The sequence below is a fragment of the Lytechinus variegatus genome, chromosome 13 (assembly GCF_018143015.1).
Source record: "Lytechinus variegatus isolate NC3 chromosome 13, Lvar_3.0, whole genome shotgun sequence".
NCBI classification, from domain to species: domain Eukaryota; kingdom Metazoa; phylum Echinodermata; class Echinoidea; order Temnopleuroida; family Toxopneustidae; genus Lytechinus; species Lytechinus variegatus.
The window spans coordinates 24,345,716-24,363,218 of NC_054752.1; the positions used below are offsets into that span (position 1 = coordinate 24,345,716).

The 17,503-nt window shown below is 37.8% G+C and overlaps 1 protein-coding gene across 1 annotated transcript in view; it reads right to left on the reverse strand.

Annotated features, from left to right (window-relative positions):
* LOC121426153 (vascular endothelial growth factor receptor 1-like) overlaps window positions 1-17,503 on the reverse strand; it is a 64,690-nt gene that overhangs the window by 11,979 nt on the left and 35,208 nt on the right. Inside the window, exons 3-15 of the mRNA XM_041622334.1 lie at window positions 16,771-16,938; window positions 12,464-12,601; window positions 11,503-11,781; window positions 9,913-10,212; window positions 8,816-9,142; window positions 7,897-8,087; window positions 6,679-6,844; window positions 5,622-5,909; window positions 5,154-5,280; window positions 4,188-4,426; window positions 3,372-3,674; window positions 2,551-2,853; window positions 1,338-1,592 (exon numbers count right to left, since the gene is read on the reverse strand). Coding sequence (XP_041478268.1) covers window positions 1,338-1,592; window positions 2,551-2,853; window positions 3,372-3,674; window positions 4,188-4,426; window positions 5,154-5,280; window positions 5,622-5,909; window positions 6,679-6,844; window positions 7,897-8,087; window positions 8,816-9,142; window positions 9,913-10,212; window positions 11,503-11,781; window positions 12,464-12,601; window positions 16,771-16,938 — 3,084 coding nt within the window. The remainder of the gene's footprint in view (window positions 1-1,337; window positions 1,593-2,550; window positions 2,854-3,371; window positions 3,675-4,187; window positions 4,427-5,153; window positions 5,281-5,621; window positions 5,910-6,678; window positions 6,845-7,896; window positions 8,088-8,815; window positions 9,143-9,912; window positions 10,213-11,502; window positions 11,782-12,463; window positions 12,602-16,770; window positions 16,939-17,503) is intronic.

The window sequence follows — 17,503 nt, forward strand, 5'->3', positions numbered from 1 at the left end:
GTTGCGCGACTGAGCACATGTATCCCCCGAACCCACTGCATCATCCATCATTACGATATATAGAGCTCCCATAGAAATTTGACAAATAAATACAATTATCATGGCAACAATGATCCTGCCCACATTAACAATAAATACTATCATAATAATACATAGCAGTATTTAGATAATAATAACACTTTGTCAGTGATTTTACGAACTGGCTTACACCTCGGCTTGTCTCCAAAACATGACTTTTAGATAAATGCGTTCAAATTTTTGATGATTTTTAGACACTCAAAACTTTGCACTTTTGAAAGAAACCAGATCAATCATTTATACCAATTAAAAGCATACCTTCTTTTAAAATATACAAAAATATGTCTGCAATTCGTATTCATTCTTTCAACGTTTGAACTGAAGCACATGTATTCATTTCAGAAGCTGCTAATTGTTACCAACAACAGTGGGTTTGAGTTACCTCGTAAAATCATCATGGATACCATGTGCACTGTTTTTTTAGTTAGTTAGTAAAATCACTCATACCATACACATGTTTTTTATAGGCATGAACCACATATGCACCACCTACGCGCAGCATCTAAGTCAGGTCTTTGACCTGAGCGCACCATTCCAGAGATCTTACCGTACACAAAGAATGGTTTGAGCTGGTTTTTAAAATCAAAGGAGGGGGTTGAGCTGGTTTGTAAAAAAAATTGAACATGCTCTTACTCTTTAAATAATACAAATTTTGATCTGAAATTTGGCGAATCAAAGGAGTGAATCACACTTCCGGAACATATGCAATTTTCGAAAATTTGACCAAAAATTAGGTTTATGATAAGCTGCTAAGAAAGATAAAACCAAAGAAAGAACAGGAAAAAGAAGAAGCCACGAAGAAGAGGAAGATAAGGAAATCGAAGAAAACGAAAGAGAAAAGAAATTTAAGAGACTGGGTATGTATTATATAGCCATGGCGTTACTCCTTTCATTAAGATGTTTATCCAGACTCTGCTGTGGCATTCGACCCAGGGGAGGTAAATGGGACCCTGCCGGAAGTAATTCCTCAAAGAGCTGCAAGCACCAAGATGGGTAGTCTAGCAAATTAGGCAGTAATTACGAGTGTCTTGAGCATCTAACAAGATGGGCATGTGCACAATACACTGTATCTACCCTTTCAGAGGTCGCAGAACGGTTTTCAAAGTTGGGAGCGATGGCTGAGCATGCCAAAAATCACAATTATACAGTAATTTTTACTGTTTTGCACACGATTTTGGAAAAAAGTGGCGGGCTGAAGCCCCCCCCCCTGCTTCCGCAGCCCAGGCCTTCATTTTTATTATTATTATGAGTGTACTTACCAATTACTAGCTCAATGGAATCAGAGGTAGCGTTGGCATCAAGTGCTTTACAATAGTATTTTCCTCCATCACTGGCTTGAGCTGTGAGCGTGTAGGAGATATTACCGATGCCTTGCGAGAGGGATACTGGAACATTCTCTTTCTTCAACTGAACCATTGGAATAGGGAACCCTCTCACTACCAAACAACTGATAGTGACATTGTCTCCTACTTTGACTGCAGAGCTCAGTATTCCAATCTTTAATTCAGGAGATTCTGTAATTATAAACCATAAATTCTGAAGTTAGTCGGGAAGGTAAGGTAAATTGCCGATAAGGCTACACCTGCTTTGCGTACTTTCCGTTCTGTATCATCCCACATGGCCTAATCCTAGTATGGCTACAACAGTTCGTCCTTTAACCATTTGGACTCATTGCCATTGGCCCATATTCTGAAGTCAGGTTTAACTTAAACTCAGGTTTAAAGTTATGGTTTAAGTATGGAAAGCCATAAGTATCAAAATTTTTATGGAGTTGTATGTTTCTTATGTTTACGGTGCTCTTTCTTGATTCATCAATGTTGAATACAATCATATATTCATACTTCCCAGACAATCATGAATGATTTGGGAGCCAAATGAGCTGAAGTATGAGATCTCTACTGTTAGTGATTTATGTAACAATTGGCTATCCATACTTAAACCAGGAAAGAGCAAAGGCGCGTAAGAAACATACAACTAAATAAACATTTTGATACTTTTGGCTTCCCATACTTAAACCACAACTTCAAACCTAAGTTTAAGTTAAGCCCGTCTTCAGAATACGGGCCAATGAGATATATACTAATAGAGCATTTGATCAAGTGAAGGATCAACACCAAATGAGTTGAGCCCATGTGGATATAGACTATTTTGAGAAGTAGGCCACATGCTTTTAGACTACATGTAAGTGAACATAAAACAGTGGGAACAGTTGCAATGACTTTACAACTGATCAAAGATCCAAAAGTCTCTACAAAAACTCTAATTATATCATAAGAGTCCGCACAGGAATGTCTCCGCACAAGTGCTGTGGACATACACAGCATTGTGGGCACAACACATTGAACACATTAAAAAACCACACATTTTTGCACTTCTTTGTCAAATAACAATAACATAATGGAAATGAATTGAATTACACCCTTCCCCCTCCCCGTACAGCATACTCCACCACCCCTCTGATGCCAGACTAACCTGTTATAGACACTTGATATGTCTGTCGGACCTCTCCACCTCTGCTCTCTGCAATGCATTCATAACTCCCACCCATGGCTAAGGGCGGCCGTACCACCTCATAGTTCAGCCACACCACAGATGCGTTGCCCCCGACGACAGCATCCTCAAGCAGAATGGGGTCTGCTTGGGTGAAGTATAAGCTCAGGCTTGGACGAGGGAGCCCTCTGGCAAGGCATTGGATGTGGAGGTTCTCTTTCATGCGATCCAGGCTGATAGCCGTAGGATCATCAGATGATCTGATAATCTCTGGCTCGCTCACCTCTACAAGGGAAACAAAAAATATATTACAAATAGTGTCAATAATAATGGTAATAATAATGATTATGACAATAATAACAATGCCACTACTACTTTGTACTGCTGCTGCTGCTGCTACTGCTGTTACTCTTAATATTACTACTACTACTACTACAACTGCCACTAATAATACTAATACTAATAATAAGAATGATAATAATGATATGAATATTATTATGACAAGGGATTAATAGTAATGCTAATAATAATCTTCAAAATAATGATATTGCAAGTAATTAGAACAATAATGGTTAATAACAAAAGAATAAAAAATAAAAATTTCTAAAATATAATAACAATGATACATAAAAACAGTAAAAGCTAAGATAATAATAATATTAGTAATAATAATAATAAAAATTCTAATAATAATAATAACATAATTTACCTCAGAATGAAGAAATAAACATTACTAAAATGCTAAATTGTTCTGATAACCCAAATACTCATTTTGAAAACTTGAGGAAAAATCATGACCCTACCTCTGACATCGATGACCTGTGTTGTGTTTTTCTCCCAATCTGGATTATCACCACTGATTGCAACACACACGTACGATCCCGCATCATTACTCGTGATGTTGCTGACACGCAGACTTGAAACAAGAGAATAGGAGTTGTACTTTGGCGTGGAGCTGTTTAACCAACGATCAGTGCCATTGGGGTTGACGAAGAACCATTTGATCTCGGTGAAGAAGAACGCAGTAGCATGGCATTCCAGAGTGAGATCGTCACCAATAAAGGCCACGTCGGAGTCTGTTGATATGCGCACACCTCTCTCAGAATCTACAAGAATGAGGAGGATGTATGGCATGTGCTAATAATAGAGCTGTGGGTTCAAATCTCCACTACAACATTTACTTTCTTCAGAAAGAAATTCATCTGCAACATGCTGCAGTTGACCAAGGTGAGATGAATGGACACCAGAAGGAAGGAATTCCTCAAAAAAATCTGTGAGCGCCTGAATCAGTAGCCACGTTGATCTACAAGCACCATTAGCACCTAACAAGGTGGAAAACTATGTGCAATATAAATACCTAATATCATTTACATCTGTAAGAATATGGAGAGGAGCTACAGTTTTAAAATCTTAAGAAACTATGTCAGTGTCACTGCTGCTTTAGAGCTTCTAAGTTACTAAAACAGGGATAAAAATTTAACTTCAGTAAGTACCTTTCTGTTTATATTTCTCTTTCCATTAACTTTTCAAGCATATTGAATAAATATATACAACCGCCTTAATCTAAACCAGGGTTGCAATTAATGTTAAGAACACAGGTCATAGATTCTAAGACCTACCAAGGATTTTGAAATCGACGTCTTGATGGACGTCTTGAAAGAACTCCGACGGAGACCACACTGTGCAGCGGAACAATGTCCACTCCTGAGCCTCAACGATCAGCGTAGCAATGCTGTCATCGCTGGAATACTCCACACTTGACATTGTAGTTGCCTGTACTTTCTCCCAGCGATCACTGGCTACACAATCTGGATCTACACTCGGGTCCGTTGGACATCTTTGAAACAACCAATACACCCTAGGAACAAAAGTAATAAGAATATTCTGCTTTTGTAAACTCTTCCTTTCATTCATCTGGGCCCCATCTTACAAAGAGTTGCCATCGATCCAATCAACCACACCTATGGACGGCCAGCAACATCAAGATCTAAAATGTATGATAGTTCAAACTGTTTTCTGGATATGATGATGCATATTCACAAATTAATTGTTTTCTTGACAATTTGGTGTGGACACCTTTGTTTACAATAGACATTCTGCAAATTTCCTGTAGAAGAAATTATGACACTTATGGATTTCCAAAGAGGTATGATTGATTGGATCAATCGTAACTTTGTGTGAGATGGGGCCGTGAACAGTCACTATGAAGTAAAAAATAACAAAATATGGCTGTACATTCTGGATCTACATGTATGGTCGGATTAGTCAGACATCTCTGCAACAGCCCACGTGCCCATAGGGACAGAAATAATTAGAGTATTCTCCTTTTATGAGCCCTTCTTTGATCTGACCTGCCACGAAATGAAGCCAAAGAAATGTGAGTGACTAAACGTTAACAACTCCTTTCCACATTATGGTGTTTTGTATTTTGCATTGTGAAAACTTCATTTTTAAATGTTGTAGCTTTTCTATTTTCACATCGATTTTTATGAAATGTTTAGAATATGCTTATTTGATTGTTCTCTCTCTCTCTCTCTTCAGAACAACTTCATGTAAGGGTGTACTTTGAAATCCTTCAAACTTACATTGGTTTTGGCTTTCCTGTAGATTTGCACTCCAAGGTATATGTCGTTCCCATAACAAAGCCTTTTATTGAAGAATTGAACAGCGTGACCGGTGCAGGATTAATTGCAATGGAAGACCTCGGCGGTACTACATATACAACAAGGCATGAGGAAAATATGTTAAAATCCAATGTATCAATAATCACAATCATCATTATCGTCATCATATTTATCATAATCATCACAAAACTATCTTCATTATCATCATCACCATCATCATCACCATCATCATCACCATCATCATCACCATCATCATCATCACCACCATCATCATCACCACCACAACCATCATCATCATTATCATCATCATCATCACCATCACCAACACTACCACCACCACCATCGTCGCCGTCGTCATCATCATCATTGTCGTTGTCGTCATCATCATTACAATCATCATCAATCAACAATCCTTGGTATTGGTCATACCTTGCACTGTAAAGAAGAAGGTAATACTGGCGTTCTGGTAGTCATTCCACACATACACAGTATAGTCTCCTTCGTGAGCTTCCGAGACGTTTGAACTGCACATGTTGAGGACCTTGGAGCTCTCATCCATAGTCAGGACCCAATTCCTTGGAGGAGAAACCCTGAATTTGGGTGGAGGGTAAGCGGGTACATCGAACCAGATGCACTTGTCGTGATTAACGATGGCCGTCAGGTTCGTGGTCGGGTCAGAGACGTTGAATCGGTGACTGATGTCAGCATATCCTCTCGCTGGAAGAACAGTACATAATACAAATAAGAATAGGTGAACTTTTTTTTAATGGAATGAGAACATGAAAGCTTTCATATTCTCATTCCATTAAAACAAGATACGCACTCTAATTCCATTAAAACAAAGTGCGCACTCTGTGGAGCTGTGACTGCTGTGTGACGAACATTTTCTATTCAAATTTTTCTACAGAGGCTGGAATAAATCACTAAATGCAGTTTTGTATTCATTTTAATTGCATATTTTCCTATTGTATTATGAATATATTTTAGAAATTGAGGCACACAAAACACTTTTTCTTTCCATGATAACTTGAGTGCATAGCTTGGGGATCCCTTCTACATCGGGCAGAGAAATCAAGAGGTGGTCGGAAAACATGGCAGGGTTTTCGTATCAGTGAGTCTTGTGATATTTTCTTCTTAGTCAAGAATATTTATCACAAGTTAGTGAAAGATAATTTGGGAAAATATCAAAATTGGCATAGTTTGCAAACAATGTGCATAGCTTTATGTCCCAGCCCATCATATATGGCATGATAACATAAGTTTTTACACAAAATCACATTTTGGAGCAATTTTTGGCCTGACATGCACTTACAGAATGTTGCATGATTTCGAAACTGCGAACCAGGGCGTCAAAAATTAAGAGATGCAGGAGACTTGAAGGAAAAAAAATCCTGAAACATTGCAGCGCAAGCTTAATGCACAAATTTTGAAGCCCCCCCCCTTCCCCCCCCCCCTCTGGCCTAGATAGGGTTAAATCTCTTCTTACCATGCACTTGAACGGATATGGTTTCCTCTGCCTCAGCCCCAATATTTGCTGCATAACATGTGTAGATCCCATTGTCATCCACAGAGGCATTCTCAACAAATTTGTTTTTGTAGTACGTAAATCCAGCTATGTAATCTGTTACATAGCTGTTAGGGTCAGGTTCAAGCTGTTGAAAGAAGTTGGGAATCAAAATTATATAAAGATATTACTGACATGAAATATCAAATACAATAGGACACTGTGACACCGTTATCATTATACTTTCTGAAACTAGTTTACTGGAAATTGGTTAAGGAAACCAGTTCGGAAGACCGCTTTGCTAGCGTTCCCATCTGATCAGCAGAAAGTTGTTTTCAAAACAACTTAATGTAAAGTTGCCCTGTTGTTATGGGAGCGCTCCTAGTGGGGGTGACGTGTTTTGCAAGGAATTCCAAACCGCAGCAGACATTCTACACACAGCATGTGGAGTAACGCACTCAAAATGTGCAAAGAACGGTTTTGTCTTCACTGTAACTGTGTTCTCCGTAACGCCAATGATTTGATTTCATTAGTGCAAATTTTATGGTTTTTCTCTGGTACTATCCTAAATATATGGGTGCGTCGCGGTCTAGTGGTTCTGACACTCGCCTTTCAAAGAGAGGGTCGTGGGTTCAGATCCTAGCCGTGGCTTGTTTTTGTTCAGCAAGAAATTTTTCCACACTGTGCTGCACTCATTCCAGGTGAGGTAATGGGTACCGGCAGGAAATAATTCCTCAAAAAGCTGTGTGCACCAGAATCGGTATCATAGCTTAGCTGGGCAAGAATAATAGAGGCCCGCTGGGAACTAAAGTGGCTACCCCGGGTAAATATACTGTTATTATCATTATTGAATATGTAATCTGCCTATTCAAAGATAAGTGATAGTAGTTGAAGTAGATACTGATTTCATGAGAACATCTGTCCCATCAAGGTTAATTGTCACCATATATCATGTTAGATTTAGATTTGGGACAGATACAGGTATATAACCTGAAGGGTGTGCAATCAGGATATCTAAGATGAAAAAAGATCACACCCTAAATCGCCAACACAGATAGGCACATGCGGGAAAATGTAATATTATTGCATGGAAAAAGGAAGTGTCATGCTTATTTGGCTTCCTCCTGCTTGTACGCATGGGTGTCCGTCAATATAACACATGGTATTTCCAAGAAAATATGCAAAAATTTAAGATTTTACCTCTAGTACATTCTCTGGTCTCGTTTCCCCTGGTCCCACCCATGCAAATCTGGGTATGTAATCCTGAGCGTTGGGAAGAAAGAGCAGAGAGAATTGTATAAACGCACGACACGTCAGTTCAAAACCCTCCTTGTTGGCAATTACCTCTTCTTTATCTTGTCCCAGTTCCAAGTTTAATATTGGTTTTTCAGCTGTGGTAAGGAAGATAATAACAAAAAATTGCATATTTCTAATTATATTATTAAACAATGAAGCAGATATATAATAACCAAAACCACAATAATAATAATGACTATTCAAAAAAATGAAGATAATGATGATGTGGAGGATGATCATGATGATTATGAGGACAAAGATATATGATGATGATGAAGTTAATGATAATCAACCGTATCAGACATCTGAGTAGGGCAACTTAAATACATTATTGCCTGCTTATGACTGTGATCAAATGGTCAGTAAATAAATTTCCAATGAATTATCCATAGACCCAATACTGTTCACTAGAAGGGTACTATTGATAGTCTTCATTGTGAAAGGTTTTAGCTTGTTCTGAATATATATTTGTTTTATATCCATTACATCTGTATACAGATGTAAGGGATATAAAATAGTTAATAACTTTCATCTGAATTTTTGGATAAGCTGAATCCACACTACTGAAAATTTGGCGCACATAATTTAACTTTAGAAAAAAAATCAACAGTCGTAACTTATGAAATACCTTTATGAAACACCCACCCTGGGACCCGTTTCATAAAGACTTGTTACTAAACCAAATTTGGAATAACAGTTACAAGCGAATGAAATCCTCCAATCTGATTGGCTGATAGTCAACTTGTCATAGAAACTGTGCATTATTTGTTGTTGTAACAAGGATTTACGAAACAGGACCCTCACCCCTTTCATCAAGACTTACAATCCCCCAAGAACATGGAAATTGATGCCACGTTAATGCCACCGTTGGTATCAGATTGATTGCCATTGACAACAGTTGAATAGCAGGTGAAGATGAGAGCTATGCCATCTATGGTTTCACCGGTCGGTGTGAGTGTGAATCCAACCTTTTTATCATAAGAAGGCGTCCAGTAGAAGTTTGTGAATTCCGCGCCGGTGTCCTTGAAGTATACTTCAAATGTCACATCCAGATTCGGGTTGGATATCCGACAGGGCACGGTCATCGGAGTTGCCTTGTTGTAATCAATAGACTCAATAGCATACTTTGGAAGGAAGATGCGATCTTCATCTGTTCACAGAAGATGAAAATACAGGAAGAGAATAGAAATATAAAGTATCGTTATGAAGTTGTGGCAATAAAGCTATGCCCAAACCCTTTAGATGGTCATCTGGAAGCAGAGAGGGATTCCAAATATTTGGGGAAAAGCATATATGTTTCAAGGTCCCATTTGAAGAATACATGTATATTGGGGACAAATGAGAATAATTGGACTTGGGAGAAGATACCTATATTGTACACTAATTTAGCCCCTTTGTGGCCGAGGTCTATTTTGCCCCCAAAGATGTATAGGTATACAATGTTTAAAATCCTGACTCTGAACAATCAGGCAATTACCTATTGGTCATGAACTGACTGTTTCTTAAAATAGGTCAAGTAAATTTCAACAAGTCTGATTTTATCATCTCACCTTCTCGATAATTTTGGGGGCTTTTTCGTGGAAAAAATCTGCTTTCACTACAACCCAACCAAATGCAATAACCCAATGTTAAGGACGCTTTTCATGAAGTGCCTGGTAAGTAGACCTGAACATCGGTAGATTAAAGGGTTTAATTCCCAAAAGGCAGACTCAGGTTTCACCAAGGCTCTTTTCACAAAGGATGAGGTTTTGCAATTCCTTGACCTAATGTAATCACATAATAGTCCTGAGTAAACCACTTACCAAACGTTCTACAAAAAGCAAGCCTTTCTCACGATTTATAACAATCTTGAAAAGAGACACCCTTTGCACGGTAAGAGTTAACTTCCCTGAGAAAAGGGTGAGAAAAAAAAGTACTAACCATAACTGCTGACAAAGACGTAGACAGATGTTCTTAGAGAAAGATCATTTACATTGATGTATCGCAGGTAGAAGCAGGAAAAATACCCTGTGTTCCCGTACGTCGCGCTTTCTATATTCAAGATACTCCTGTAATACAAGTCTCCATTTGGTCGCCTTAATGTGGAGATGAGGATATCTATTTCCATGTCAGGGAGCTCGTGGACCCATATAAGTGGCAGGGCGCCCTCACACACCAGGGTGAGTGTAGTGTATTCTGGGATTGTGACGTCTTGAGTTGAATTCACAATGATGGGTTTTCCTACAGGGAGGATGGCGGGAAGAACTCCATTTATAATCACATTACATGTAGAAATGCATTTCGGACAGTATTCACTCAGGAATATACTGCTAACATGCAATTGAGTCCATTAACTCTTTCATGCCACTCTCACTAATTGGCACCAAATAAAGTAAATCCCGTTAAGTTGTGATTTGCCTTGGGAAAAGCTTAAAAGAAATTGTTCAAAGTTCACAGTTTATTTTCCACATTGCCATACAAAATAAAAACAATTTAGTACAAATAAATCATAAGATATATAATGTATATACATATACAGCAGATAAACAAAGGATAAATATAGAGAATACAAAATAAAAATGTGGTGGGTCTAAAAAAGTTAAAAGATTTACCCTATTCTTAGCAAATTGAAGTGGTAGAAAATACATTAACATATGAGATATGAATAAGTAAAATAGAGAAAAAAAAACTAGAACAAGCCATAGGTGATTAAACTGAATACAGAAAGTTTTGATTTTATTGTTTACTTCTGCAATTACATCATTCGTATATAATACATTTTCCATAACATAACAAACATAGTATATTGAGAACTTTTTGGCATGAATCATAACTAAATGTACTAAAATTATCATTACAAACAAAACTGATCTCATACCAAATTAGTTAACATTTACAATTTGCAGGAGAAGGATTGTCATCATAAGCAGATTGCTTGAAAAAGTTCTTTGGGAGTTGGGATTTAAGTTTGTAGTTAAAGATATTAAGTGATTTGCACTGTTTAAATTCATGGGGTAGATCATTCCAAAGGATAAAAACTTTTATTGAAACAGATTAAAGGAAAAATTTCATTGGTGATCAATAATTATTGTGAGTAGAGCCCTTAACGCAAGCTTGCCTAATGGATCACTCGTTATATTTCAACATAAATGTAACTATGGAGACTTTATTGCCAAAAAATATAAATATGGGTATTAGTAATGAAATTGGAACAAATTTCCTGTGTTAGTCACAGATTATTTCATGTAATGGAACACAACTCTTATAAAACCTTTGAAAACAGGAAAAGTTCTGCCCAGTTGAGCACTTTCTTCCAAGATTCAACGTTGGTAGGTTTTTTTAGTTGTTTATCAAATCAAAACTTTAAAAAAATCCTCTCTTTCGTTCTTATCTTGTCTTTTGTTAAACATTTTTATTTACATTTTTAATACTTTTCTTTAAGTTTCGCCTTTTTCTCACTTCTGGGACTATGCCCCTCTACCTCTCCCTAGATACGCCACTATTAGTGGAGTGTCTTGTGTTTCAACTTACTTATTATCTGCACGAGGTATGTCTGCTCAACTTGCAATCCATCGAATACGGCTACGCAGGCCACGCTACCTTCATACTTGTATGCGTCCTCGCCACTCACGCTAAACCCCACCCTATCATTGTAAGGAGGTAATTCATCCTGCGGTACCGCATCACCATTCGCCAGGATAATATTCACGTCAAATGAGGGTATTGAGACGCGACATGGCAGAACAAAGGGGTCCAGGGCGTACAGGGTGATATTGGTGATGTCACTTGGCAAGAATAAACTGTTGGCATCTGTTAATAAAGAGAAGTTTTAGTAAGAAATTGATTAAATGAGGACTTGATCCCAGAGAGAGGATCTTCTGTTCTGGTCCTAGTTCAAGATAAATCTTTGCGTTTATTATTTAGTGACATACATGTAGGCCCATATTCAGAAGTCAGGCTTAACTTAGGCAAAGGTTTGGCTGTGCTTTTGCAAATGGCTTAAACTATTCTTTCTGTACTACATAAGTCTCTAGAATGGCGCGCAGAGGTCAATAACCCGACCTATATTTTGCGCGTATGCATTGAATGATTTTACGAAATGGCAAAAACCATAGTTAATTCGATAGATTGTATGCTTTAAATTGGTATGAATAACTGTTCTAGTTTCTTTCAAAGCACAAAGTTATGAGCATTTGAAAAACATCCTAACTTTGAACGTGATTATCATGTGTTTTTGAGACCAGCTGAGGTTTATGCCGATTCGTTAAATCACTGATGATATCAAAAATCGTATTTTGTTTTAACAATATTCTTCATAATCTTCATATAAAGAAGTTGAATTCAAGATATTTTGTGTTGATAAAAAATGCAAATCTTTATAGAAGTGAATGCTTGATGTAAACAACAAAATAATAACTGATAAAATGAGTTGACACACATTCAATTCAGTTAAATGTGTCCATGCATAACAGGGCTTAACGTTCAAACTTACCGGTGGCATTAATATAAACATATATTTCCCTGGAAAAGTCTTGACTGTCATGGGTATGCGAGCAGGTGAAATATCCGGAGTCCGAGGCTGTTGCATTGATGATTACCAGCACACTACTCTCGTTCCAAGAGGATGATTCTAAACGAGCCATGAAAAATTTGAACGACCAGATTATATAGAGAAAAATTTGACCCAAGATATAATCTTAAAGCGAGCATTCACTGATGAAAGGAACAATGTGGAACACAATGCAAAATTATATTTACACTGTTGAATTTGAGATTTTAACAATGTGAACTACATCTTCAAATACATAGTCCACTGTGATATAAATTAATAAACTGTGAAATCGCGCACTGTAGAGGTAAACATTTACACTTAAAAAGGTGTCCACAGTGAGAAAACTCAAACTGTGTAGGTATCCACATTGTGAAGACCCACACTTGAGAGGTATCCAGTGGGAAAAATTGCACTGTAGAGGCATCCACAGTGTGAAAATTCACACTCACGAAGTGGCCACAGTGTAAACATTCATGAGGTGCATGTCCACAGTGCAAAATTGTCTTCAAACTGTTGAATTGAAGCATTCAACAATGTGGATTATATCTTCACATACACATAATCCACTATGTTGTGAATACACTGTGAAATCTCACACTGTAGAGGTATCCAAAGTGTGAAAACTCACACGCAAAGGTGCATTTCCAAAGTGTAAAACTGTCTTCACACTATTGAATTAGAGCATTTGCCAAATGAGAATTATCTTCTCTTTACATATACATAATGCACTATTTTGTGAATACACTGTGAAATCTCACACTGTACAGGTATCCACAGTGTAAACATTTACACTTAAGGTGTTCACATTGTGAAAACTCACACTGTAGAGATTTCCACAGTGTGAAAACCCACACTTGAGAGGTATCCAGCGTGAAAACTTGCACTGTACAGGCACCCATGGACCATGGTTGCCATGGTTAAGTATGCTATTTTATTGATGAGTACACTGTTTTGAATCAATGAGTCCACTCTTTAAACAGTGACAGTGTGAAAACCCACACTTAAGCAATTTTAACAATGTGAACCACAACTTTCACAAAGTCTACACTGTGAACACATTCTTTCCAGCGGAATTATGGGTAGAAACTAAATGGTCATATAACATAAAAATTTGCACGACACAAGTGTACAAGAATGTTGGTGATCTCAAATACAAAACGCTGCTTATTAGGCCTATATTGTTATTTCACTTGATGTAAGACATGGTCTGAGTCCTCCAAAACATGTGTATTATCCACATCATTGTGACTTGGTGAAGAGGTGATCTCTCATTAAACACGTCGTCTCATAAAAAATAATAATATTGCAACGTAGACTTACATGATAAAATTTAAGTGAAATATGTACAAAAGTACTGATGGGATTTTTTTAATGGCATTGCACATCTTGGTCACATTGCCAATGGTATGATCTCCGAAGCATTAGTGATTTCATTACTCAAATGCTCATAAATTTCTTACTTGTTATTTTCTTCCTCAAAGTTTCATTGATCTTGGGTTTTCCATGTTTTTCTTTTCAATATACAATTCAACTATGTAGTTTCATATGTTTTATTATCATCAAAAGCTGGAACAATGAATAAATTAAAAAAAAAATCATATCCCATATATCAGGAGTATTAAAGTGATTTCATACGTATCTGGACATGAAGAGATAAGATGCCAAAGGAATATTCTGGAAATCATACATCTGATGAAAATAGTTATGTGCACCTGAACCTATCCTTTTTTTTTAGTATTCACTCAATTTGTTCAGTAAGAAATAATTGAGAAAAAGGATTATTTTCCTTTTGAGGAAATTGAAATATGACACATCTAAGAAGTCCACTAATCCCAAAGGTCCAATTCTGTAACCAATGATGCACAACATTAATATCAGTCCCCTAGTAAGGGGCGGCGCCAGGATATTTTAATGGGGTGGGGGAAAATGGCCTGATGGTGATGTCATATACCTCCCAATTGAATTTATAGGTGTATCATAGAGTTGCATGTACATTAATTGCCAAGACTGACATCGCCTGTTTATAAACTTATTTCTTCTTTCTTCCCTTAATCCCTTCTTTCTTCCCTTCCTCCCTCCTTTTTCCCTTTTGTCTCCATATTTCACTAGTTTAAAAATTGCAGGGGTTGATTACCCCACCCCTGGGCTCCTGTCCCTTCTGTGTCGCTACCCCTCCTGTTAATATCCTGGCTCCACAACTTCATCATGGGATAAGCTTGTTTTCATCTATTTGACCTAGTTAGCTCCCACTCATCATATTTCTCAGAAAGACGTGTACAAATGGCAGTTGGGAAGATCAGAACTTTTAACAGAAGGGACAGCCGTCACATCCATTAAATGCTCCAACATATCGCTTTCATTAACAGCATGCTGTGTACTACCGTCAGCTGTTGAGCGGCTGTGTCAAACCCAATAAGGGTTAGCAGGGGGTCAGGTTACAGACAAACGAGTTGCAATAACTAGCTATAAATCCAACCTCTCTTGCGTTTATGATTATTAAGATGGCCATTTGGGAATTGCTGTCATTCTCCAAGGACACTCACTTTCCAAATGAAATGAAGCTACCAATGTCATTCTACCTCACAAAGTCACATAATAACAGCAAGTATTGAAAAGGTTATTTGGAGCTTGGAGTTTGGACATGGACCTACTAGTAGGTCCATGGTTTGGAATACTGTCTAGTGTCCATGCTTTGGACTGATTGTATCTCAAATACTGTTTGCCTAACCTTTCATATAAACTTTGAATAATATTGACAAAATGCAAATATTACCAATTCAACCAAAACTTTCTTTTTCTTATATCAAGAAACAATGGTATCTGTGCCACCAAGAAAAAAAATGATATAGACCAATTAATAAGATTTTTCAAGGCTGATTTTAAAAATGTTGATGCTCGTATTATGTAATCAACATAAGTATTGCATGATGTGAGACCAAGCTTACATGTACCTGGTAAAGAAAAAAGATGATAACCTGATAAAGGAGTAGGGATTCCTGATATAGGAGTTAGGGTATGAGGTATAGGAGTGGGGATTCCTGGTATAGGGGTAGGAATACTTGGAATAGGGGTAGGATTACCTGGTATAGGGGTAGGATTACCTGATATAGGGGTAGGATTACCTGGTATAGGGGTAGGATTACCTGATATAGGAGTAGGGATTCCTGGTATAGGGGTAAGAATACTTGACATAGAGGTAGGATTACCTGGTATAGGGGTAGGATTACCTGATATAGGGGTAGGATTACCTGGTATAGGGTATGTAGGATTACCTGATATAGGAGTAGGGATTCCTGGTATAGGGGTAGGATTACTTGGTATAGGGGTAGGATTACCTGGTATAAGGGTAGGATTACCTGGTATTGGCAAGCATAACCTAGTATAGGGGTAACATTACCTGGTATAGGGGAAGGATTATCTGGTACAGGGGAAGGATTACCTGGTATAGGGGTAGGATTACCTGGTATTGGGAAGCATTACCAAGTATAGGGGTAGGATTACCTGGTATAGGGGTAGGATTGCCTGGTATAGGGGAAGGATTACCGGGTATATGGGTAGAGTTACCTCAGATCGGGAGTAGGATTACCTGGTATAAGGCAGGATCACCTGATATATGGAAAGGATTACTTGGTATAGGGGAAAGAGTACCTGGTATAGGGGCAGGATTACCTGGTACAGGAGTTGGGTTACCTAGTATAGGGAGTAGGATTACCTGGTATAAGGGTATGGTTATGTGGTATAGGGCAGGATTATCTGATATATGGGATTACCTGGTATAGGGGTAGGGTTACCTGGTATAGGAGCAGGATTACCTGGTATAGGGGTAGGATTGCCTGTTATAGGAGTAGGGTTACCTGGTATTGAGATAGGGTTATGTGATATAGGGCAGGATATTGGATATATGGGAAGGATAAATTGGTTTAGGGGTAAGAGTACACGTACCTGGTATATTGGTAGGATTAACTGGTATAGGAGTAGGGTTACTTGGTATAGAGGTAGGATTACCTGTTACAGGAGTAAAATCTCTCAGTATACAGCTGGGGGTTAGGCTATCTTGTCTGGAGATGTTGTTACCCTGCATAAGAGTGTCAGGTAAGCTGGCAAAGGAGCGAGGTAAGCTGGCTTTTACCTGGTATAATATTACACATAAGCTCACCTGGTAAAGGAGACTTGTGATAACAGTGAGATTACTTGGTATCAAGTAAGTTTACTGAGTACAGGAATAAATTTTCCTGGTGTAGGCGTACCTGGTATAGGGGTAAGCTTAGACCTGATGGAGATTTTACTGTGATCAATTCCTGTATGATAGGTCCAGTGAAGTGGATATGACCCTTTACACTGTAACCGTAGTGTTTCTCCTGCCAGGAAACTTGCCTCAGAACGGCCTTTGTGACCCAAGAGAACAGGAAGTCTCCCTACAGGGGAAAGATAAGACAATTCTTCCAATTATTTCCTGAAATCAAAGTGTACATGTCAGTCTATTGCAAAGAAGATACAAAACTAAAAACGTACAGGAATTTACCTTTTCTTATTATCAATGAATAACAGAAATACATGTAGAAATCCATGTGTAATGGGGCTTCCCCAGCCGAATTTGCATGAGTATTTATTAAAATCAAACTGTATTTTGTTCAAAGTCGTCGGACTTGGCTATGGACAATGCTTTCACAGCCATGGTATGATATCAAATTCAATTCAAGGTAAGCTTGTCATGTAATCAACATTAGAAACTTTATTCATTCTTACATGGACAGGTCTGGTCTATTAAGCAAATTAATATTTGGTGCATACCTTCAATGCTTTGATGAACCTGACTTATTCACTTAGGTTTTGGATTGAGGACATGATACATGATATCAAAAGTATTTTCATTCAATATGCCTAATCTGGAATGTGTTTTGACAAACAAAATTCAAGAGTATATTTGCGCCATTGAATTTTGTCCAAGTCATCCACAAGATTCAACAATCAATCCTAGTT